General features: G+C 39.9%; 1 protein-coding gene across 1 annotated transcript; it reads left to right on the top strand.

The window, feature by feature from the left end:
- The first annotated feature begins 13,593 nt into the window (after positions 1-13,593).
- Positions 13,594-22,494, top strand: LOC101735472 (collagenase). Its single transcript, XM_012692004.4, has 5 exons — positions 13,594-13,866; positions 13,939-14,206; positions 14,592-14,690; positions 16,010-16,203; positions 22,325-22,494. The coding sequence occupies exons 1-5, from the start codon at positions 13,645-13,647 to the stop codon at positions 22,424-22,426; spliced, it is 885 nt and encodes a 294-aa protein (XP_012547458.1). The 5' UTR covers positions 13,594-13,644; the 3' UTR covers positions 22,427-22,494.
- The last annotated feature ends 1,172 nt before the right edge of the window (positions 22,495-23,666 follow it).

The following is a 23,666-nucleotide window of genomic DNA, read 5'->3' as shown; positions in this document are numbered from 1 at the left end:
ACGTTAGGGTGAAGCTGAAACAGCCTCTCATAGCTATCAGCATAGGTAGAAAAAAAAGGTACTCAAGAGCAGATGCAGAATAAAAAGAAAACAATATTGGACTGGGATGAAGTTAGAGGCAGGTGTGCTCACTATAATTGAAAGTTTTGATATAGTGCAATAGCGGTGGAAAGAACCGAATTATTTTTTTTAAATTTCTAAATGCGCGCAGAAATGAGATCTCGATGGCATCCCCATATGAGTTCCAAATTTGAAATTCTACTTTTTTGTGATCCATTTTTGTAATTAATATGTCTTCGAGAAGGATTTATTCCATCTCAAAAACATGGCGTAAGCATGTAAATTCTAAATTCAAAACTGTATTGATAATAAATAAACGCGTATGTATTAAACATGAATAGCATTAACACCACTAAGCTCTCTATCAATATCTGGACGACCACGTTTAATTTATTTCCAAATTTCATACTGTAGGTCAAATCACTTAAAAAAAATCTATTTTTATACAAATAGGTACATAGGTTTATACAAATAAAAAAGTAACTATAATTCTGACCAAAATCATCATAGGGATCACCTATAGAAAAAAAACCTAAATACAAAAATTGAATCAAGGGTCCTAACCAACTTCCGAATTATACATGAAAATATTAACAACTTATAAAAATTACTCGCTTAAAGATATTAGCTATTTTGTATTTACTAAGTTTCTAACTTAGTCATTTCTGTATGACAATTTTGTTTTTAACTTTTTATTGAAAACAATGCATTTTCAAAAACCCTAATCTATGGCATGATAAATTAAAAATAAGAACTAATAAATTTGTCACTAGTTTTTTCGCCGGATCTTCACAGTGGGTCGCGATTGCCATCCGGTGGTACATTCTGTTAAGCACCGCTATAGCTACGGTCAGTGCTAGCAAAATCTCAAGTTGAACCTCATGAGCTCAACCAGCCAGAACGTAGCTGGAATAGCCACTTAGACTACCGGTGAATAGGCAGGGTAAAAAAATCATATTATGTATCTAACATTGAAGCAAATAAACTAACATGATTGACTATTGTTCTCTTAAATACCCAAATAGTTATTAACCGATGGCAGGATTGGTTATGCAGTCAATCAGGCTTTAGACTCGTTGACTTGGCTTTCCATTACTATATTTCGATATATTGAATATGTATGATGATACATTATCTTTATCTCTATATATAAAAATGAATTGCTGTTCGTTAGTCTCGCTAAAACTCGAGAACGGCTGAACCGATTTGGCTAATTTTGGTCTTGAATTATTTGTATAAGTCCGGAGAAGGTTTAAAAGGTAGATAAATATGAAAATGCTCGGAATTAAATAAAAATAATAAATTTTGTTTTTCCTTTGATGTGTCCCCCGTCGGACGGATTCCTTTTGTTTGTTTTAAGTTTATTTTATACAAAAGTTTAGGAATTGTATTTATCGATTAAGGCACTACGAAGTCTGCCGGGTCAGCTAGTTACAAATAAAAAAAAACTCCATATGTATACGCCAAACAAATCAATTTAGAAAGTACGTATCGAGGAAATAGTTCTGATATCACAAACTTGGATTATCGCCAGTGGCCTGACATAGATTTGTTACAAGAGTGGAAAATTCAGTGTTCACTCGCGTTAAGTCTCGCTAGTGGAATAGAAACATGAATGGAGTTGCGTTACACTTTAAAGTTTTAGGCAAAATATTTTACTGTCCACCCGTACCTTTATCAACTTTAATTGCCCGTGTAGGCAGACGAGCATATGGCCCACCTGATGGTAAGTGATTACCGTCGCCCATGGACATCAGCAATGCCAGGGGCTGAGCTAAACCGCTACTTACCATTAAGTACTCTCCACAAGCCTCGTTTGTCGAACGACATGTCAAAGCTCATTCCAAAGCCAGATCTTTCCAACGTAATTTCAAGCATATTAATTATAAAGAAACAAATATTTAATTTAATATTTTGTAGCAACACAGATGGATTGTTATGATATTAAACATTTACTGAAATTTATCTAGAAATTGAAATTATCCCGTCCTTCAGGCTTTCCTAATCACCTCGCCATATAAAAACAATAATTTTCACTACTTGCTAGTAAGTACGAATAGCTTGCTTAAAAGTATCTTGCTAGTAGGCAATAGTAATAAATATTATCACATGTCTTTGACAGGACCGATATATTTTAGTTTAAATTCAGGTTTATTGTTTTCTTTTTATAATTTCCGAACTTTCCAATACTGTGATGTTCGTGGTCGCAGATGGATTAAAATTGTTATTCGTCGATGTTTGAATATTGTGCCATCTAAATCACAACATTTCTGTTATATCGAAGGCCAAGTACAATATTAGGTCACCATGCCAGATTATATACTTTTAGAAAGGTTCTCGTAGCCAATTTTAATAAGATTATGATGAATAAAAAAAAAATATATAATAAAAAGTAGTTTCAACTCCGCGACCTTTTCCCATGCGAATATTCAGTGAAGGGATTACGCTGGGCGGAATCCGCAAAGAAAGCAGTGTTTATGGAAATAATATTATGTTTATTTATTATAAATAAATAAAAACGTTAGGCAAACAAAAGCAGTTTGAATTATTTCAGTATGTTTTATCATAGGATTCTATAGTTTTATTTTGAACAATACTTTAAACAAGTTGATCGCTACCTTACCATTAAACGTAGCCCACGGACCTAACCCACGGAGTTTCTCGCCGGATCCTCTCAGTGAGTCCCGATTCCGATACGGTAGCAGCGTATAAGTCATGCTAACAGTCTCTTAGGCTGAGCCCCATGAACTCGCCTACTAGTTAAGTGAAACCATAGATAGCCACATGAGGCATAGTTGTTGCAAAGTACGACTGCGCGCCGCCCTTAGTTGTGTGAGTGACCAATCTGTATACGCGTCAATGTTGTATATGTAACAAATTTTCCGGTCACCGTTCTCGTCGAACCCGTCGCTTGCGACGAAGGTCTCGACGAGCGAATTAACCCATAGACACAGCCCACTGAGTTTCTCGCCGGATCTTCTCAGTGGGTCGCGTTTCCGATCTGGTGGTAGATTCTGCGAAGCACTGCTCTTGCTAGGGTCAGTGTTAGCAACTCTCTGGTTTGAGCCCCGTAAGCTCATCTACAAACGTTAGGATGAAGCTGAAATAGCCTCTCAAGGCTATCAGCATAGGAAGGAAAAAAAAACCGCTCCATCGGGCACACACACTAACGAAAATGTGCATTTACGATTACAACTACAAATAAAGGCCACGCGCGCTCGTACTTAGCAACAACTATAATGAGGTATAAAATTATGCTAAACGTAATTACATTCGTATTAATGCATTGGGAATATCGAAATTTTCCTAGAAGTTAGAAACTTAAATAATTTAGTAGTTATAAATAAATAAATAAATATAAATAAATATTTACTAACAATCACGCCACGTTAACTGGTCCCGTGGTAAGTTCGTAAAGAACTTGTGTTACAGGTACCAGATAACGGAAATAAATGTAATATTTTTATTATACACATACATATATTTAATATACATCCATAACCCTGGAAAAGACATTTATATTTATCATACAAATATCTTCCCTTGGCGGGATTCGAACCCGCGACCCCCTTGTGTAGTGACCATGTCACTTACCACTACACCAGACGGCCGTTATTAATAATAATATAAATACCTTAAAAATAATTAAATGATTTACACACAAACGTTCTAGATGCAGCGGCTCCAAACTAGATTTTTTTTCCGTTGCTATTGGTCCTGGAACATTAATTAAAAACAATTAAAGTCAGAACTTTTGTTTTGCGTTTTGCATTGAGGACGTTAAATATGTCAAAAATACCCTTTAGATTACGACAAAAATTGTAGAATCGTGAAAAATACACTATCAAAAAATAACGATATCAATAACATATAGCATCGTCTTTGTTTGTAATTAAATTCAAAATACAACACGAACAAGATCGAAATTATATGTATATAGCTACTTTATATGAATCCAATATTAGTTTATCACGACACCCCAATTTGAATGTGTCATAATTAAAAAATAAATCTTTAAAAAAATCTCAACGGTACTTTAACGGTCGACGTGAACGCGAAAGGACATAATTTTTGCTTTAAAAAGGGGTAAAAAGCCTTTATAATACACGGAAAGGGTCATTACACGGCTGTTGAGTTCACAGCACACGTGCAAAAACAACCTCTTAATGTGTGTACAGGCCTTAAACCTAGACATTTATGTATCCACTAAGCAAGAGTTATATAAGTAACCACTGTGACTCTTGAATTTGCCTTACAAACGGTTCGCGGTATTTTTGAACACGTTTTTCAAGTACACCTTGTTGTCGGTTTGTTAATACATATACCTTGAATTAACTTCGCGATGAGCCGGAGATTCCAGAAGCTTATGTCATAAAACAGACAATGAAATGTTAACTAACAAATTTTACACACATATAAGAAATAGATAATTTTTAATTAACACTTTTTTAAAGTAGACGATTTGTAATTATCACGGTCTGTAAGTCTTTTTTTTTTTTTTTCCACAGGAGAAAATCGCCTGATTCCCACCCGCGCGGCAGGTGGTATGTGGGAGTTGAACCTCACTAAAAACTCCTGCCGCTCACAACCGGCGCCCTACCTCGGACCGGGCTGGAGCCCAGTCGGGGCTATTGAGACAGCGGGACAGGGTTGACGCAGAGCACATTACATCCATCCCACCGTCCCACGGACGCCGGACCGGCGGCCGCCAGCGACACGACCACCGGTTCCCTCGTTCAGCGGGCCGAGAGCCCGCCTTGATGGCGCCGCGTTACACCTTCCCCCAGAGCGGTCGGGGGAACGCGGTCTACCATCACCCGGCTTCCTACTGCGGGTGAGCATGCAAAGTACGCCACCCCACGTCTGGGTCTCTCCCCGCACAAAACGGGTGGGACCCCTAGCTCTTAGGGGGCCAGGTCACGGATACGACCCCGGTCCCGACCACCTGCTCGGCGGCGGCGGGTTTCTACGTAGTGAGGAGAGCTTTGCCTCACTCGCCCCGCCGCCTCCTTCTGCGAGATGGTGTACTCGCAGAAGTCGAGCATAGCCTTCCAGGACTCATCGCCGCCAAGCATCGATGCCACGACGCCAGGCAGCGACAAGTCAGGTCTGTAAGTCATAATAACTATTCATTCTAATATACGTGCTGATGGAAGGAGTCACAAGGTGAGACAGTATAAATGAGACTACGACCTCATGTCGTTATGGTGTTTAATGGGTCCGATAATCGCTTAAAATCAAGTAGCAAATTAAAAGTGTGTTAACACTAACCTCACTGACAACAAATAAATATATTTCAGTTAGAGAATGACAGGTGACTTTGAACTGATTGAGTTTGACAGACGAGCTAACGAGTCGTCGACTCTAACTAATAAAACGCTACCCGAATATACATGAGGTCTAAAGGCGAAGCAACTACGTGGTCTGAAAAGCTTGGTAAACGTCTTCTAATGCAAACGAGACTTTGACTCATAGTAAAGCAGCTTTTCACAATCTAGTCCAGAAAAGCTACCAATAGAGAAGAATGGAAGCTGGAAGAAGCTGGTGGTAGGACCTCTTGTGAGTCCGCGCGGGTAGGTACCACCACCCTGACTATTTCTGCCGTGAAGCAGTAATGCGTTTCGGTTTGAAGGGCGGGGCAACCGTTGTAACTATACAAGAGACCTTAGAACTTATATCCCAAGTGGGTGGCGCATTTACGTTGTAGATGTCTATGGGCTCCAGTAACCACTTAACACCAGGTGGGCTGTGAGATCGTCCACCCATCTAAGCAATAAAAAAAAGCCTAAGTGTCACAGGACACGCTGATCACTGAAACGGAAAACCCGATGTATTAGATTTAAGTTAAAACAATTTGCTACAGTATGTAAAATCATTGTTTCGTATCAGCAATAAAGGCTATGCAAAAAACAGCGTTTACGTTGTGGTATGATTTCCGATATTAACTTCACATTAGACTTTAGCCGCCTCTGTCCACATACAACAAATAGATACATATTATAATTGTTGGAAAGTACGAGCGCGCGTGGCCTTTATTTGTAGTTGTAATCGTAAACACACATAATTATTTTTATTGCCTTTGTAGGCAGACAAGCATACGGCCCACCTGATGGTAAGTGGTCACCGTCGCTCATGGACGTCAGCAATGCCAGGGGCAGAGCCAAGCCACTGCCTACCAAATTCATTTCATTTTCATTAGTGTATGTATGTAGAGGTTCCAAACGATGGTCGGACCAAATAGCGGAGGAGCTGGGGATACCTGTCAGCGACGCACTTCACCGGGCTGCAGAGCGGGATCGATGGAGAGAGTTGGTTGACGAAATCGGACAGAGTCACGATCCTTAGCAGTGAGGGACCGATCGAAGAGAGAGAGAGATGTACCCGATGGAGCGGTCAGTAGCTACATTAGCTACATATACCTAGCCTACATTGACGCGTATACAGATTGGTCACTCACACAACTAAAGGCGGCGCGCAGTCGTACTTTGCAACAACTATAGCTTCATTTAATCAAACAAAAGCCGCCCGAATTTGTAATAGTTGTTCTTTTTGTCTAACACTATTTTAAAATGTCATAGTCGAAACAACTCCAAAATAAACATTCCGAACTAGCTGTATCACGTATGACTTACTGTAAATTGTATTTCTCAGTTACTTTACAGTGTAGTTTTTAAAAACGGAAACAGGAAATAAAGCTTTGTTTCGCAAAGAAATTTACTTGGAACTTTGTGCGGGAGTTAAATTAATAGCCTAATAAATTTTGCGTGCTAATCTTTACCGTTTTATTCACTGAGGGGCCCAGTGGTTTTAGCAGATGTGACAATGTTGAATATCAGTCGTGTCGAATTGTTCCGGTTTTAATGGTATGATAGTTAGGCAGTAATTATGCAATGCATCTTACTATAACCGCAAAGGAGACTGAAACGATTACATACATTTTTGGGCCCGAATGTAACGTGGTGAAACTAATATGAATTAATAGATTCAGATTTATCAGTACCCTGCTGAAAATTATAAAAGTTTTCTCAATCTGAGAGCTGAGTTAATAAAGATTTAGTAAAAGTTAGGTTATGTTACAATCTCTTTAAAAGAGCTGAATAATAACTTATTTAAGCATAAGTAAATGTTTATTATATCTATTGGATAATCTTTTAAATGTCATATTATGAATGAATATCAATGATTTATATCTGGTATGGAATATGGAATTGCTATCCCACAACTCACACAGCGATCCATAATTTCAACAGTATCCAATGCAACAATTTCAAGTTAAACGTGTGAGCGATCTTCGGTGACCAGTGTAGAAGCAATTGTCGTACAAGGCTGGCAGAGTTGGAATCCGGAATAATAAAGCAGTGATCGTTGAAAATATAAAAACAGCCCGATAGATACACACTCAAAATGCGTCGAAGATACAAAACGAGTAGAGCAGAAAAAACCAACAAGCGCCAAAAAATAATTGTATAATCTATGAACAAACGTCATGTCAGCTTACTGTCAAAACTGTCATCAAAAACACAATCGATTTTAATCGATTTGAAATCGATAATCATATTACTTTGTTAAGTAATAATAGACTTTTCTTCATTTATGTATATAATCGCAGTTAAATCCGGCGTATACCGCACTTGTATACAACAAGTATAAATCGCTCATTTAATTACTTTGCATTAATTACCTAGTGCAATGTTTTTCTTTTTATAATCCTGTAATCGATTAATTAAATCGATCACACCGTTATACCGACAAAAACTAACTTTCTCATTTTTCTCCGGTCCCAGAAAGAGGATTGAGGTGATTTTTTATATTCTTATATAAAAAAATATGACAAATTTTTTAGACTACATTCCAAGTTATTACATTTTTGGCCCATGATTTTCCGTCTCCTTTTAAGATGATGCAGTAGTAACTTGCTTTTCTCGCTATATTTGACTAATGGCAGTAATGACTAAGAATTTGGTGGTCTGGCGTTATCATGACGAGAACCACACCCTTTCTGTTAATGAATCTCATCGGTTGTTGAATCGACGGCTATGTACCCTGCGGTAAAGCTCATAATGAACAATACCAGCATATTGCGAGTTAATCCGGGCCTCACTATTCTCTGAGGAGCTTGACTGCCTTATTGCAGTTATCTTTTCTGCCTGTTCTTGTCGTAGGTACTAATAATAGGTAATAATAATAGGTAATAATACATTTTGTATCACAAGTGATCAATCTTTTCAAATAAAATTCCGTAATAAGACGATTTAAGTTCGCTGAAAATGACGTTCAAAGATTCCGTTACATATGTACGTAGGTCTTATCATAAATGTATGTTAGACGATTGACAATTTCCACACGAGTGAGTGGCCATCGTCTTTGACCGACACACAAATTACTATACTTTTTTATTATCATTCTAAAAAGCTATAAATTTACTTGGATAATGATTTTGATGCTAAGCTTTATTTGTAAACTTTGCTCTTGATGATTTTAATGAAAATTAGTATTTGTAGTATTTTAAAAATAAAAGTGGCTCAGTGATAAATTGAATGTAACATCATTCGCTTAGTTTTCATCTTCAACACTCGAATAAGTTATATTGAAATCAAAATTTAATTAATTATTAAGTTCGGGTCTTTACTGGACCGCAGGGGTTCCGCATAGACTCATTTTGATTGCGGACGAGATAGGGCTAAGAACCGTGGGACCGGCCACACGATGACGCAACCTTAATCTAAGATTAAGTATCCCCAAAACACCACTGAATGATTTTCATTAAATGTTATTACTCAAATTAACATTTGACCACGTAAATGAAAGAGAAAATGTAATTAAAGATTCTTTAACGGATTAATCTGATCTCGTCATGCTCTAAGAATTCATTTTACCAAAATTGATGTTTAAAAGGCTATAGTTTTTTTCCGGATTACAGAGCCTTTCTGTGTACGAAAGGTCAAATTCGCAATTATATTAGATAGATGGTTGCCCTTCCCTTTAAATTGGAAGTCATGGGTTATTTAGAGGAAATTAACACCACGTTGCAGCAGTGGTACTAAAGTACTAACTGTACGTAGCTAATGATAGCTTTTGTCACATTTAAGATAAGGATATAAATTATGAGCGAAAAAAGTAATATCCAAAAAAGCCATGTGTGCATTTGACACACGGTAGAAAGGAATACTTCAAAATTACTAATTATCTCGCAGACTTAACTTCTATCAATGTATTAGTTGATCTTTTTTTAACAAACTTCAAATAATAAAGAAATTCTCACTTCAAAATAACTTTTATAATTGTCTTTTTCATTCTCCGCCATATTCAAACCAATAACGAATTTTGTTTTGATTGCTCAGGTTCGACTAGAATGTAGTTCTGCTTCTATAATATTTGTGGGATATTCGTTTAAAATTCGAAACAAAAATATTCAAATCTATGGCGCAAGGCGCAATATGTTTAAAAGAATTTACTCTCAACTACTTTAGACTTCGCATCTTATCTTCTGTTATATATTTGTAAAGAAAAACTTTTTTTTTGTAATTTTTATAAAAAACTTTTTTTGTTTAAAAAAAAGGATTTTTTTCTTCTAGAGATGGACTGAACTCTTCGTCATTGAGAAAAAATACGACTTCAGTTTTATTCAATTCAAGAATACTGTGTAATAAAATAATTATAAAGGCTTTAAATGTTAATATTGTACAGAAAACGCAATTAAGTCTTTTATTAATGTTTAACCACTTTTAGAATATTCCATATCTACATCTCATTTAAAATACATTCACACTATCTCAAAGAAATTCTTCTTACAAAAGAATTCTACAAGAAGCAGTTCTTCTTACTGATTCTTATTGTTGTTGTTGTTGTTTCTTATTATTATTAGCACACACAATAAAATCTCAATAAAAGTATAAATAAGGAGTATCCCCAGATTGAATATTTGCCAACACCTTTTGATAGGAGTAATTTTTTTTTGTGGAAGAATATTGATAATATGTTTACTACATGAAAATGAGGACGGACAAGAGATTAGAGAGTTTACAAAATAATAAATAGCCTATTTACATTTTTGAGTTTGATGAAAAGAGTTTACTCCTTTTTTTCACTAAGACCCAGCCGAGAAATATACAATTCTCTTTATCATCAAACACACAACATAAACACAATCTTAGTTACAATGCATAGGAAATCATTGTCATCATTGTTCTGTGAGCACGTGAATAGGAATGGGAAGTATGAAGTATGAACTTAGAAGTGGGTCACGAAGGCGTCAGTGTGCTTTTTGAAGGGGAGGGTTCCGCCGCTGACTTGAGAACTGAGAAATGTGCGAGCTTGTAACCTTGCTTTTTGTAGGTAAGTACTAAAATGAGCCATTTCAAAATACATTGGATGCCTATTTCATGCGATTTTAATACATGTTTATTAGCTTCAGGCGTATGTAAGTAACGGAATCTTTGAACATGATTTTGACCCCCTTCAAAACGTTCGATTAACTCCAAATACTTATTAAGGACCGATGACCACGCTTTTTTAAAATAAAATCATTTTTTCTTACACTATATTTAATTCAAATATTTTAAAATTAATTTCCTATTTTTTGTTGGATTTTCTATAAAAGCATATTTTGTTAGTTTTTTTTTAAACTATTAATTATTTATAACAATTACTTTGTAAAATAATTTTGCATCTGTATTTAAACGATAATCAATCAAATTAATTGAACATAAACTTACGATGTTTTGAATTTCAAGCAAAAAAACACATTGACAAATAAACAGGGGAATCGCTGACGATTTAAGATGAAAAAAACGATTCTGAGCTGTAATTAGAATACATCACGAAAGCAATATCCCCGAGGAACATTTCCGGCAACAACACTATTTACCGTACACTATACCATATATGGCACTAAAAGCATCTGCACTTAGTGACCGAGATGCTTCATAACACACTCAAGTCAGTACGCATATTACTTATACACTATAATCATTAAACTAGTAATATGATTACGACATTAGTCAAACGATACTACGTTATACCATTGTTCTTTTACTGTTAAAACTGTGAAAACTTGCTCATTAACTTTGTGAGTTTTAGTTATTCTCCGTACAGGATTACTTTGAATAGATCACTAAACAAGTAAAACTGCCCATTGTAATACTTTTGATTGTTATACATATTACTATTATACTAATATATTATTATTACACGAAATTCATAGTGGAAGTGCTATGAACATGTGCTATGTATCTTATTTGTCAAAAATGTCGACACATGCGTGATTTGAATTCCTGACTGGCGATGCTCGACTTCTGCGAGTCCACCAACTCACAGGAGGAGGCGGCCGAATGACAAACGTAAAGCTCTTGTTCCCTCTAGGCGCCATGCCATCGCCGCCGAGCCAGGTGCCGAAAAGAAGGCCTTCGTCCAGCTTCGGTCCCAGTTAGGGAGCAGTCTCCACCCGGTGATTATCACGAGGCGACTTGAGGAGATCGGAATTACGCTTCGGTGGCGAGTGAGATCCGCGTCACCGCATGTACTGTGGAAATGCACCCCGGTCGTTGGAGTGCCACGTTCCGACCTGTCAGGCAGGTTCTAACCCAGCGGGATATCCCGAAACATCAGCGCAAAGCCTGGACGGCCTGACGGGCTACCGTACCATTGATGCTGGTGTCGTTGGTCGTTGACGACGACTTGATTGAGAACGAATCACCGTACTCTGCACGGATTCTGACCTCAGACGGAGATCGCACGTCATGTGAGAGAATACAATGGAAATCGCTTGGTAAGAAGGACCCTAAAAACGCCTTGGGTAAGCGGTCTGCCCCCAACATCTGCAGATCATCCAGTCGCAAAAAGCGCACGCGCCCCCTGCACCTCGACACCTCGTACGAAGATTGGTCCATTGCCCACAAAAAAGGCGTTATTTGAACACCGCACATAATTAAATAAGAGTGTACCGGGCATCTTATTTTTTAGACCATGACAACATGGAATCTAGTATGTAAAAGTGCGGTGAGTGGATGCCTTCAAATTATATTGATGCGTAACGAAATATTAACTAACGAAAACATCATCATATTTATTATATTAGCTTAGTAAATATGTTTTGTTTTCAATTATCTTTTGGCTAGTTTAGGAGTCTCGTGTCAACTTCAGATACGTTATTTCGACACCTTGTACATTCTGTACTAATACTTATTATATATATAGTAACATTTACCAAGAGTATGAATTTTTTTCTATTGAGAAATTGCTCTACTGATGACAATAAAAAATATATCTAGCATAATTATAAAAAATATATCCGGGTTTGCACAAATATTCGATAACGTTGGCACTGAAATTTGACGTTTCCTAGATACGCCGTTCTTACATAAACGTCAATTTCTATCTATTTGGTCAAATCTAAATCATTTAAACACGTGTCTACTGTAATATTTCGTATCCGGACTCGGTACTCGGCTGTAGTCGATATGTTCGATAAAAAGATATTTGATATTCGGAGTATAGGTGAGATTGTTCTAGTCTCGTATACTTCCGACACTTACACCACAGTTACAATTGTACAATAGGCGGTCATATCGCTAATAACGATGTCTTCCAAACAACCGGTTTTTTTAGAAAGAAATCTGGAAAAGAGTAATTGTGAAGACAAATAGCATCACATAAATATATAATTATATCACGTACATACCAACATAATTATACTTAGATAGTCATCAGCCTGCGGCAGTCCACTGCTGGACATAGACCTCCCCCAAAGCTCGCCACTGAACCCGATCTTCGGTTCTACGCATCGAACGCTACTGAGATATTATACTTACATAATTATACTTACATAATTAGATTCGCATAATTAAAGTGATGTATAGGGTGTCCCAGAAAGAATGGATAATCCTGAAACACCTCATAGTAGAGCTATTCAGGACTCAAAATAAAAAATAAATAAAAAATTCTTAGGTTTTACCCAAATAAAAACACTAAAAAATACTAAATTTCATGATTAAAATTTAAGTTCAGATTAACTTTTATAAAAAATTACACTAGCTACTCATATGATTTCCTGCATATTCCTTAGTATAGTCCATGTAGAATATTGTAACACCAAAAAACATATGGATTTCATTTATTTGTAGCTGTTTTATATTCCAGAAACGCACAGCAGTTTTGAAAATATCAACATTAACAAAAGAAAATATCAACATTTTATTAAATACGTAATTTGGTACTACCTGGGTTTTTTTTTTATTTTGTGTCCCCAATAGCTCTACTATGAGGTGTTTCAGGATTATCCATTCTTTCTGGGACACCCTGTATATTGTTAGAAAAAATGTAGTTTTACGATAGGTACTTAATGTATTTACTTGATCTATAATTTTTTTGTTTGGAACATATAGTTCTATGTTCTCAATTTTAATAACGTTAGTTACAATTAATTGAAGATTTTGATAAGTCATGCATTGGACACGTGCCTTCGATTCAGGATTATTTAGAGCTTAGCGATAACAGGATTGTTAATCTTATAGATACGCTTATCAGTTTCATTAATTACCTTATTTAAAAGCTGTTGCCAATGGCCAACATTTTATTTGAGAAGTCATGATGTTTATGTTGAAAGGGTTAGGTTTTTTCTTTGTAGCGCTGACTTTAACAAAAGCCTCAGAAAGAACAGCACTCTCAGAACTTGGTATTTATAACTATCATGACCGAATAGGAATCCCGGAGGCTAAAAAGATTTGGTATGTTGAAAGAGAATTAATTCGTTCCGGACAACGGATTGCAGGAGGTTCGACTACCACTATCTTCTCAGTACCCTACCAAGTAAGTGTCATTCTAAGCCTCAAAATTTCTCAGAATATCGAATATTTTAACTTGAAACTTTAAATATCTTAGGCAGGATTAATTCTTACTATAAGTGCCATTCGCAACTCGGTATGTGGTGGCACCGTCATTTCGGATACGCGAATCTTGACAGCTGCCCATTGCCAAAACGATGGCAACAACATTGTGGCATCCATCACCGCAGTTCTTGGCTCCAATATGCTATTCGCTGGCGGCACTAGACTCACCGCAACTGGAGTTGTTCTACACCCAGGATACAACCCGTGGATTGTAGCAAATGATATCGCTGTCATACTTGTACCAAGAATTTCTTTTTCAAGTAAGTACACCTTTGCTATTTTCGTTTTAGAGTCGCGTTGAGTATCTGGAGACGTCACTTACCATAGAAGGATTTGTTGTCTTAAATGTAACTATTAAATAGATTTGCATTGTATGGTATATCGATCTATCGCTAAAATAAAATTCAACAATGTTGCATGGAACACGTAGAAAAAAGAATACGATATTGCTGGCATATTAGCAAGAAAACAGATACATAAATATTTTTGAATACGGGTTTGCAACCACCGCGGGGATTGGCCATACACATGTCGTAGTTTCAATAGACCCATTACCTACAAATGTGACTAATAGCTCATTTGGCCGTCCACGCTAGTTCAATAATATGAATAAAATAACATTAGGATGTTTTGCTTATTTTCCAGCAATGATTCAAGCCGTCAATTTACCTTCAGGCAGTGAAATTAATGAAAGTTTTGAGGGACGCACAGCGGTTCTTTCTGGGTTTGGAGTAACTAGTAGTGGTTTGTATTTAAAACTAGCTTTTGAATGAAATTTCAGAAGCATTTCGGTAATAGCATAGCAAGGAAGAATCGGTTTGTTTTTAGACAAAACATGTACTTATATTTGCGTTTAGTTCTCAGTCTTACGCTTATACCAAAAACTATGATCACATTAACTCGTATCTATCTCATCAAATCACTTACGAAAATGAGTCAGTCAAGGTATGTGGCAATCCAAAATGCTTCTACAAGATTCAACTATTTCCAATTCAATATATCCTCTGTTTCGAATACATATTTTACAGTTTGACCATACAAAATAATATCCAAATCAAATAGACAATCAGGTTTCATATGCTGTTAGTTATTTCTGTATACAAAAACGCCATATTTGAATAACAATGGGTAATAAATACATTAGTTGAACGTATCCAACACATGATTAGGCCGTGAAAAGAGATTATTATATAATATTTTTTATATTTACGACACGCGGTAACCGAAGAAAAAATATATAACATATTAAAAACAGATCGCAAAGTAAAATATATTTTATATATATTGGATCAATAAATTTACAAATTAATTAATTATTTTTGGCTAGTTATTAAGTTATTCTATAGATAAAAGATAATTGAGTGCATACAACAAAGGGAAATACATATCCGTGTATATTCTCTATACGGGGTTACAGATATTAAATTCGCACTTCGTTAAATTCAAACGAATTTTACTTGTTGATTTTCTGAACTACATCAAAACACGATTTTGAACGGCCGATAAGATCGTGTATTTTTAACATGATCTCATGAATATGCACAATGTTCGTGTTTCAAATAAATCGCTCTCAAAATTACTTTATTTTGGGTCAGCTATTAAAACAAATTATTCATAAAATTCTTCTAAAACGGATTTAATTAGGTTAATGGTTAATCAACCTTAAAATTCCTCTTCCGCTAGACGTTTAAATAAAAATTAAAAATATAAGTTTTAGTACGTTTAAGTAAAAAAATTTAAAAACTCCTTTTTTTTTCTCACGGCTGTTCAAACACTCACGAGTCAATTTCATAGTAATATCTATTTCTGCCGCGAAGCAGACATCTACCGTGATTTGAAATGTAGAATAACCTTTATTTCAATTTCAATGAGAATTTGCCCTGATGCGGTATTCATACTGTAATGCGAACCTGAATAACGTAACAAAGAGTGGACTATAAACACTTCTGCCTGTTTACATGAATAAAAACTAAACAATAATTCAACTCATATATCAAGGTATGAAACCGAATGTTCATATTTTAATGAATACAGAAGACTAATTTTCTAGTGTCTGATTCTAGGAGCTTCTGTAGGCCTTCTTCAAGCAATAAGTTCGGTCAACCTGCCCGTAATCAACAACGCAGAATGCATCAGATCTTACGGAAATGTTATTCAAGCCCATCACCTCTGTACCAGCGGCGCTAATAACAGGGGCGCCTGTCCAGGCGACACCGGTGGACCTCTGGTCGTGAATATCAACACTAGACGAGTTTTGGTGAGAAATATTTGTGACCCGCTAAACATTGTCAAGTACCACATTGTTCACTGTTCATTTAGTATTTATTCATCCACAGCGATCAATTCAAATGCATGACTTAATTATTTTGTCAATATTCACTTTAACTAAATGTAATGTGTATCTCAAGTGAAAGTTTCTACACTACAAGACTGCCAGAATACACAACACTGTCATTCCGATTTGAGCAACCGACGCGCGTGGACGTGCTCATTGTTCGTTCGATTGCCCGACCTCGGTTCGTGGCACATCTGGCGTCCAAGTGTTTTGTCGGAAGTGACTACCGGTGATAATAGATCATTGTTCGTGGCACATCTGTGGCCCAAGTGTTTCTCGGAATTTGTACCTGCGCCTAATTGCAAGGCATTGCCGCCCGGGAACTGTGCAGTGGTTCTATTCACTCTAATTCTATTATTCACTAAAATTTCTAAAATTCCTAGAATCGCTTCGGCCAATTTAGTGTTACCGACGCAGGGGCCTCGCCGCAAGGCGAGCGCGTGTTTAAGTCCCGGGGCAGCCCCCCCTGGGCAGTCCGAAGAAATGGAGTTCTCTCCAACCAACACACTGCTCGCGGAATTCTTAAGCGAGAAATACCCGGCCCTCGAAACAGAATTTTTAGCTTACAAAGCTAAACGCGCCGTGAACTGTTCTGCCGTGCCCGCCGCGACCGCCGTTTCCGCCACGCCTGCCATTCCCGCGTCCCCAGCAAGCGCGCGCAAAACTCCCGCGCCGTACACCGCAGCCTCCGTCGCGCACAGCACACCCGTGTCCCCCATACTCCCGCGAAAAACTCCCGCGTCTACCGCGGCAGCTTCCGTTATACCTCAGCGATCGTCTGCGGCCTCCGTCGCGTCCGCCGCTCCCGCGCCTTCCTCCTCGTCCTCCGACTCTGACTCGGATATGGAGGTTGACCTCGTTCCCGCCTCATTGACAGATGGATTCACCCTCGTGCAAAAGGGTAAGAAGCGCGCCGCGGAGTCCCGAGCTTCCGCGGCCGCTAAAATAAGCAAAGCCGCGAACGCGTCGCGCCCCCGCCCTCCGACCCCCGTCGCTCCCTGTCCCTGTGCCACGCCGTCGCCGCGCCCGGTGGCACAAACGAGAAATCAGGCCCCTCCTCCGTTAATTCTTCAAGAGAAGGCTGCTTGGGACCGTGTCTCCCTGGCCCTCAAGGCCAATAACATAAATTTTGTCAGTGCCCGTAACCTCGCGAACGGGATACAAATAAAAGTAGCAACACCCGACGACCATAGAGCCCTCTCAAGCTACCTCCGAAAGGAGCGTATAAGTTATCATACGTATACGCTCCAGGAGGAGCGTGAGCTCCGTGCAGTCATACGTGGCATCCCCAAGGAGTTAGATGCCGAGCTCGTAAAGGCCGACCTACTCGAACAAGGCCTACCCGTAAACTCCGTGCACCGCATGCACACAGGACGCGGGAGGGAGCCATACAATATGGTTCTCGTCGCCCTCCAGTCTACCCCCGAAGGTAAGCAAATCTTTAACGTCCGAACGGTCTGTAGGCTTTCCGGAATCACCGTGGAAACCCCTCATAAAAAAGGCACTCCGAGCCAGTGCCACAATTGTCAGTTGTACGGGCATTCTTCCCGTAATTGTCACGCGCGCCCTCGATGCGTCAAGTGTTTGGACGATCACTCCACGACTCTTTGCACTCGCGATCAAAAAACCGCGACTGAACCACCTAGCTGCGTCCTGTGCCGAACACAGGGTCACCCCGCGAATTACCGTGGATGCCCCCGAGCCCCTAAAATAAATCGCCGCGTCGCGCGCCAAAACCGCCTCCGAGCTTCCGGCCCTGACATCAAAGCCACGGCACCCTCTGTGCCGAAGGCTAAGCCTGCCTTCGTGCCGGCGCCGGTGCCCAGCGGCTCGGCCTGGGCTAAACCGTTGCCGTACACGAACACGGCTGTAGCTCCCTCCCCCGCGATTCGTCCCGCCCCCGCGATACGTCCCTCCCCCGTGATTCGTTCCTCCCCCGCGACCAGCACTCCGACCGCGCCCGACAATCTCGCTCTAGCGATCGACTTTTTTCAGTCGATCAACTTTGAGCGTGTTAATGCTTTGGGTGACGCCATTCGCGCCGCCTCCACTGCACAACACTTCATCGCCGTTGTGCAAGAATACGCTGACGTATACGCGTCGTTAAATACGTACGTCCTCCCCTCACTCCGCCGGTAATCAATGGCGTACATAAGTAGAATAAAGCCCCTATCCGTAACGATAGGATTTTTTAACGCTTACGGTCTCGCAAATCAACGTGATCAGGTTTGTGATTTTTTGCGTGACCATCAAATTGACATCTTTTTGGTGCAGGAGACCCTACTTAAGCCCGCGCGCCGCGACCCTAAAATCGCGAACTATAACATGGTTAGGAACGACAGGCTTACTGCTCGTGGTGGTGGTACCGTCATTTACTATAGACGAGCCCTGCACTGCGTCCCTCTCGACCCCCCCGCGCTTTCTAACATCGAAGCATCAGTATGCCAAATCTCACTGACTGGACACGCGCCGATCGTTATCGCGTCCGTCTATCTTCCACCGGATAAGATCGTTCTAAGCAGTGATATCGAGGCGCTGCTCGGCATGGGAAGCTCTGTCATTCTGGCGGGCGACCTAAATTGTAAACACGTCAGGTGGAACTCACACACCACAACCCCGAATGGCAGGCGGCTTGACGCGTTAGTCGATGATCTCGCCTTCGATATCGTCGCTCCGCTAACCCCGACTCACTACCCGCTAAATATCGCGCATCGCCCGGATATACTCGACATAGCGTTATTAAAAAACGTAACTCTGCGCTTACACTCGATCGAAGTAGTTTCAGAGTTAGATTCAGACCACCGTCCCGTCGTTATGAAGCTCGGTCGCGGTCCCGATTCCGTTCCTGTCACGAGGACTGTGGTGGATTGGCACACGCTGGGCATCAGCCTGGCTGAATCTGATCCACCATCGCTCCCGTTTAACCCGGACTCTACCCCGTCTCCTCAGGATACCGCTGAAGCCATAGACATCTTAACGTCACACATCACCTCGACATTAGATCGGTCATCGAAGCAAGTTGTAGCGGAGGACTTCCTTCACCGCTTCAAATTGCCCGACGATATTAGGGAACTCCTTAGAGCTAAGAACGCCTCGATACGCGCCTACGACAGGTATCCTACCGTGGATAATCGTATTCGAATGCGTGCCCTACAACGCGACGTAAAGTCTCGCATCGCCGAAGTCCGAGATGCCAGATGGTCTGATTTCTTAGAAAGACTCGCGCCCTCCCAAAGGTCTTACTACCGCTTAGCTCGTACTCTCAAATCGGATACGGTAGTAACTATGCCCCCCCTCGTAGGCCCCTCAGGCCGACTCGCGGCTTTCGATGATGACGAAAAAGCAGAGCTACTGGCCGATACATTGCAAACCCAGTGCACGCCCAGCACTCAATCCGTGGACCCTGTTCATGTAGAATTAGTAGACAGTGAGGTAGAACGCAGAGCCTCCTTGCCACCCTCGGATGCGTTACCACCCGTCACCCCGATGGAAGTTAAAGACTTGATCAAAGACCTACGTCCTCGCAAGGCTCCCGGTTCCGACGGTATATCTAACCGCGTTATTAAACTTCTACCCGTCCAACTCATCGTGATGTTGGCATCTATTTTCAATGCCGCTATGGCGAACTGTATCTTTCCCGCGGTGTGGAAAGAAGCGGACGTTATCGGCATACATAAGCCCGGTAAACCAAAAAATCATCCGACGAGCTACCGCCCGATTAGCCTCCTCATGTCTCTAGGCAAACTGTATGAGCGTCTGATCTACAAACGCCTCAGAGACTTCGTCTCATCCAAGGGCATTCTCATCGATGAACAATTCGGATTCCGTACAAATCACTCATGCGTTCAACAGGTGCACCGCCTCACGGAGCACATTCTTGTGGGGCTTAATCGACCAAAACCGTTATACACGGGAGCTCTCTTCTTCGACGTCGCAAAAGCGTTCGACAAAGTCTGGCACAACGGTTTGATTTTCAAACTATTCGACATGGGCGTGCCGGATAGTCTCGTGCTCATCATACGGGACTTCTTGTCGAACCGCTCTTTTCGATATCGAGTCGAGGGAACCCGCTCCTCCCCACGACCTCTTACAGCTGGAGTCCCACAAGGCTCTGTCCTCTCACCCCTCCTATTTAGCTTATTCGTCAACGATATTCCCCGGTCGCCGCCGACCCATTTAGCTTTATTCGCCGACGACACGACTGTTTACTATTCTAGTAGAAATAAGTCCCTAATCGCGAAGAAGCTTCAGAGCGCAGCCCTAGCCCTAGGACAGTGGTTCCGAAAATGGCGCATAGACATCAACCCAGCGAAAAGTACTGCGGTGCTATTTCAGAGGGGAAGCTCCTCACGGATTTCCTCCCGGATTAGGAGGAGGAATCTCACACCCCCGATTACTCTCTTTAGACAACCCATACCCTGGGCCAGGAAGGTCAAGTACCTGGGCGTTACCCTGGATGCATCGATGACATTCCGCCCGCATATAAAATCAGTCCGTGACCGTGCCGCGTTTATTCTCGGTAGACTCTACCCCATCATCTGTAAGCGGAGTAAAATGTCCCTTCGGAACAAGGTGACACTTTACAAAACTTGCATAAGGCCCGTCATGACTTACGCGAGTGTGGTGTTCGCTCACGCGGCCCGCACACACATAGACACCCTCCAATCCCTACAATCCCGCTTTTGCAGGTTAGCTGTCGGGGCTCCGTGGTTCGTGAGGAACGTTGACCTACACGACGACCTGGGCCTCGAATCAATTCGGAAATACATGAAGTCAGCGTCGGAACGATACTTCGATAAGGCTATGCGTCATGATAATCGCCTTATCGTTGCCGCCGCTGACTACTCCCCGAATCCTGATCATGCAGGAGCCAGTCACCGTCGACGCCCTAGACACGTCCTTACGGATCCATCAGATCCAATAACCTTTGCATTAGATGCCTTCAGCTCTAATACTAGGAGCAGGCTTAGGGACCCCGGTAACCGTACTCGTCGAACTCGACAAAGAGGTCGACGTGCAACCTAACCCATGCATCAGCCCGCTGAGTTTCTCGCCGGATCTTCTCAGTGGGTCGCGATTCCGATCCGGTAGTAGATTCATTCGCGAAGCAGCTACTCTTGAGTTGTTAGGTCTCCTTCGGAGGCGCTCGGGTAGCTGTTAGCAAATCCCACCCCTCCTAGCTGAGCCTTTGCTCGCCCACCTGTCCTGGTGAAACTGGAAAGGCCTCCGGGCCACCAGTAATCCTTCAATCATAAAAAAAAAAAAAAAAAAAAAAAAAAAAAACAACACTGTCTTAATAGTATTTATTATTGATACCATACGCATGCGCGGCTTCACACTCTTTTAATTGGTACTGTCAAAATAATGAAAAACTGCATAAAAAAGCGTTGCTTGTGCCACTGCTCCAAATATACAATTTTCACATTTAAAATATTGGCATGAATCTAATGGTGGTTGGACTATGCATAAGGACATCAGTTGCTGCGATCCACGTGGATCTGTTACGGCCACACCAAAGCCTATACATATATCTTTATTCAAGGCCAAATCCAGCGTAAACTCCCGTAAAACAGCGATCCCTGTCCAATTATATTCTTAACCGTTTCAGACCAGAGCATGTGCTCCAAGAATATTACTATATTTTATTTAAGTTACTATATTTTATTGCATAAGGCGCAGTTTTCACACAGTAATGTACAAGAGCTTGATCCACCTTATCACGGTAGTTGCAGACAGGATGATTTAGAAGGACCAACTATGGCATAATAATATGTTTTTCAGCTTACAGCGCTTCTTCTAGGTTCTTGTTAGAATCTTTAAGCTATTGCAACCCGAGAGTAGAGTACCCAGCTATTGACGGAACTGTGTCAGGAGAATAAGTTAATTAAGCAGATAGCAAAACAGCAATTCTGACAAAAAAATCTATATAACCCCCAAAAACTTTAACTAAAAGACGTTTCAAATTATTGTATCTAATGATTTAATACGTGGGGTATTTTATCTCCGGGTAACTTTAACTTAAGCATCCAACCTTTTTTTCCAGATTGGCGTTAGTTCTTTCTTCGCAACATCAGGATGCACTAATGGTTTACCTTCTGGGTTTTCTAGAGTTTCGTCTTTCGTATCCTGGATCCATTCAATTTAGTAAAATTTGTTTGGAAAACGATGTATCTGAATTTTGTACATTTATCATTAAATTTTATTCAAGCGAAAGCGTCTTTTATTATTGATAAGGTCTTATTTTGTAATTCTGTAGTAATTGTCAAAATACATTACAAAATCTTTAAAAACAGCGGTGATTAATTTTGAACATTAATTTAACTTAGCTATTGTTAATTTAACACTAATTGAACACAACTATTGTTAATAGCATTAAAAAAATGTAAAAGTGGAATAGATTTAAAATGACATGCATATGTACATACGTGAATTACGAGTATTATGTCAGAGACGCTATCAAAATATAGGTAATAAGAACATCTCAATATATTTTTAATACGTTGAAATTTTAACTAGCGTCGTCATAAACCGCATTATGCATCCATTATATTATTTCAAAGCAATTTATATTTAAAAAAATAATCATAGGTTGGAAAAGAAATAGGTTTTGATAAAATAATAAACGTATAACATCTCTTTTCCATAAATTGTAATAATTCAATTCCAGTAATTGCGATAATCCAACATAATTTCGACTAAGACTTTCGCGACAAAATCGCTCTTCAAAGGGTAAATCTATATTTAAGAGACCGAGAACTTCCCTTTTGTAATTACATTTTATACGATGGTGGTGTAGGCCGCCCAATGCCCCATACAAATGGATTTATAATAAAAACATTAATACACCGTTCGGGTCTTTCCTTCAAAATCTCTTTCGCTGTTAGTTTGGAAGAGATCTCTTTATAATATCTCTATATTTAACTTTAATGTTTAAAGTAAAAATTTCTGTACGTAGCAAGGAATATTCTTACATGAACTCTCCTTTAAATAAATACTTAGCGATTGGCAGCGGTTTGGCTCAGCTTCTGGCATTGCTGACGTCCGTGAGCAATAATAACCACTAACTATCAGGTCGTCTGGTTACAAGGGCTATTAAAAAAAATATTCAAAGTGTCTCTACGAAACGAACTATACAAAATTTATAAATTTGTTTAATCTCTGGTAATAGGGCATTATGGATCCGCACAGGCTACGAACCAATTACGCTACAACGCAGTTTGCGACCTCACGTCTCAAGGTGGGCGGCATGGATCGTGACCTTATCTCCCAGTGATATACTTTGCAAAACACTCTCCATCTATCATTACTTAAGACGTAAATGTGGGCTAAATTTATATCTATACAACTATTTCGGGCACCTTAAAGCGTATCCGTCACGTTTGCCC

This window comes from Bombyx mori, chromosome 18 (genome assembly GCF_030269925.1).
Source record: "Bombyx mori chromosome 18, ASM3026992v2".
NCBI classification, from domain to species: domain Eukaryota; kingdom Metazoa; phylum Arthropoda; class Insecta; order Lepidoptera; family Bombycidae; genus Bombyx; species Bombyx mori.
This window is presented reverse-complemented; position numbering and strand designations above follow the sequence as displayed.

What these genes read in the sequence shown, in the direction of transcription:
- LOC101735472 (XM_012692004.4), top strand. Translation starts at nt 13,645, where the DNA reads ATGATGTTTATGTTGAAAGGGTTAGGTTTTTTCTTTGTAGCGCTGACT. An exon ending in ACCAAGAATTTCTTTTTCAA is followed by an intron (nt 14,207 to 14,591) that starts GTAAGTACACCT and finishes CTTATTTTCCAG; the next exon opens with CAATGATTCAAGCCGTCAAT. An exon ending in GTTTGGAGTAACTAGTAGTG is followed by an intron (nt 14,691 to 16,009) that starts GTTTGTATTTAA and finishes GTCTGATTCTAG; the next exon opens with GAGCTTCTGTAGGCCTTCTT.